We start from the raw sequence: 2,157 nt of genomic DNA, 5'->3' as shown, positions 1-2,157 counted from the left end.
TGAGGGTGGTGAGACACTGTCCCAGGTTTCCCAGGGATGTGGTGGCTGCCCCAACCCTGGCAGTGTTCAAGGCCAGGCTGGATGAGCCTTGAGCAACCTGATCTAGTGAGGAGGTGTCCCTGCCCAGGGCAGGGGTTGGGACTAGATGATCTGTAAGGTCCATTCCAACCCTTAAGTTCTGTGATTAACCCCTTCTAGCAGGAAGTATGTGCTGACTGCTTCGCTTCCAGTCAGCCAGATTAAGTTGCATGTACATTTAAGTCCTCATCATAATTCTATTATTATTTTTTGGCTGTGCCGTTTTTACTGCAGTTTCCTCAGAATACCACAGTGCACTCTTCAGTGCCAGTATCTCTTTCTTGAGCTATGAAGATATATGTTACAAATTGCTGATTAATGGGATCAGCTAGCTTGGGTATTGGAGTCAGCCTTGAGCCCTGCAAGAATCAGTGATACACCCTTGCAGGAGTGGTTGTGTGTGCAAACTATAGTTGAGATCCTACTGTGATAGGTTACAGTGGGTCTTTCTAACTGTTCTTCCTCTTCTTCTAGGCCTCCCTGCCATGAAATGAAGTTAGGGTTGTGCTGGCAAGAAATTAGACAGCTTGGTAGCTTCATTACACACTGGTTACACTAACTAGATGTGTGTGGCAGAAATGGTTTGCTTTTTTTTCCCCTCACTTCTTCAGTTCTCAGTCCCATCCCAACCATCATTTACTTTGATAACTTGGTTATTTATAAACAGACTGAGAGGGGTGGTTTCACTGTTATCTTTTGTTTGCTATTATTCTTGGAATCCCCAGAATATCCCTTGCCAGGAGCAGATAGATTACATTCTTGGAGAAGTTTGCCAAGAGAGGTTTGGCATGGGAAGTGCTCAGTGACTTTTATATATCCCACATAGCTATCCATTTGCAGACTAGAAGGCATTGAACAGATTCCCTGTTTGATGTGGATCCAATTCCAGCAACTTGGTACCGAGTTGCTTGTATATATGCTGACAAAGGATCTGGCTCTGGAGGTATGTTTACCTGTTGGGGCAGCTTCTTGAACTCTAATGGGAAAATTCTGTTTTGAAAAGTGTTTTCCCTGCATTTCTAAAATAACTTGAAGAGAAAAAGAGAGAGTCCAGCAAAGTGAAATATGGCCTCTATATGAAAATCCTTTAATTATTAGAGATTCTCTTCTTAAATATCTTTTCCAGGTAGTTCTTCCCAACATAAACAAGACTTCCATGCAAGCAGTTTTAGATTACTTGTATACCAAGCAACTTTCCTCCAGTCAGGAACTGGACACACTTGAGTTAATCGCATTGGCAAATAGGTTTTGCCTACCTCACCTGGTTGCTCTAGCAGGTAAGAATATGTGGCCTTGTCCAATACAGTGCCTTCTGCAATGGCTGGAATATGCTTTAATGCTTTTTGGAGCACACAAAATTTTCTCAAGTGTCCGAGAAAAAATTCATGTTTATTTTCTGAGAGGTAAACTGTGACACAAATTGATATTTTCAGAAAGAGAAATGTATTTGCCTTTCTCTTGCCTCTTTTAGTTTTGTGCTGAAGACCAGGCCCAACCCACAGGGAAGTCTGCTGCCTCCCTGGGGCCTGGTAAGGGATATAACCAGGAGGCTTCCTGACTTGGTGCAGCCCTCTGATTACTACCCCTTATTAGTGTTCCAGGTGGGTGGGGACAATATTGAAGAAAGAAGTCCTAGAGCAGTCAAAAGAGACTTCAGAGCTCTGGGGCATTTACTTAAAGGAGTTGAGGCATAGATTGTATTTTCCTCAATTCCTTCAGTATTAGGGGAAAGTACCAAAAGGAATAGGAGGGCTAGACTGATAAACATGGCTACAGGGCTGGTGTCACAGGTAGAACTTTGGGTTGTTTGACCATGGGGTGCCTTACACAACACCAGGCCTGTGCATGTCAGATGGGATACATCTGACATTGAGCAGGAAAAGGATTATGGCCCAGGAATTATCAGGGCTGATTGAGAGATCTTAAAACTAGGATCAGAGGGGGAAGGGGATGAGGCCAGGCTCAGTAAAGATGAGCCTGGGGGTGGCGTGTCTATGATGGAGATGAAGTCAGTAGCCCAGCTGAAGTGCATATACAGCAATGCATGCAGTATGGGCAGCAAACAGGGGGAGCCGGCAG

At 44.2% G+C, this 2,157-nt stretch overlaps 1 protein-coding gene across 1 annotated transcript in view; it reads left to right on the top strand.

Annotated features, from left to right (window-relative positions):
• Window positions 1-967: 967 nt before the first annotated feature.
• The window catches only part of LOC103802427 (rho-related BTB domain-containing protein 1-like), a gene marked incomplete at its 5' end in the record, with an annotated part of 6,999 nt that continues 5,809 nt past the window's right edge, over window positions 968-2,157 (top strand). Inside the window, 2 exons of the mRNA XM_009074898.1 lie at window positions 968-1,021; window positions 1,205-1,355. Coding sequence (XP_009073146.1) covers window positions 968-1,021; window positions 1,205-1,355 — 205 coding nt within the window. The remainder of the gene's footprint in view (window positions 1,022-1,204; window positions 1,356-2,157) is intronic.

This window comes from Acanthisitta chloris, unplaced genomic scaffold (genome assembly GCF_000695815.1).
Source record: "Acanthisitta chloris isolate BGI_N310 unplaced genomic scaffold, ASM69581v1 scaffold14125, whole genome shotgun sequence".
NCBI classification, from domain to species: Eukaryota; Metazoa; Chordata; class Aves; order Passeriformes; family Acanthisittidae; genus Acanthisitta; species Acanthisitta chloris.
Note: the sequence above shows the minus strand (reverse complement) of the source record. Positions and strands in the feature narration are given on the sequence as shown.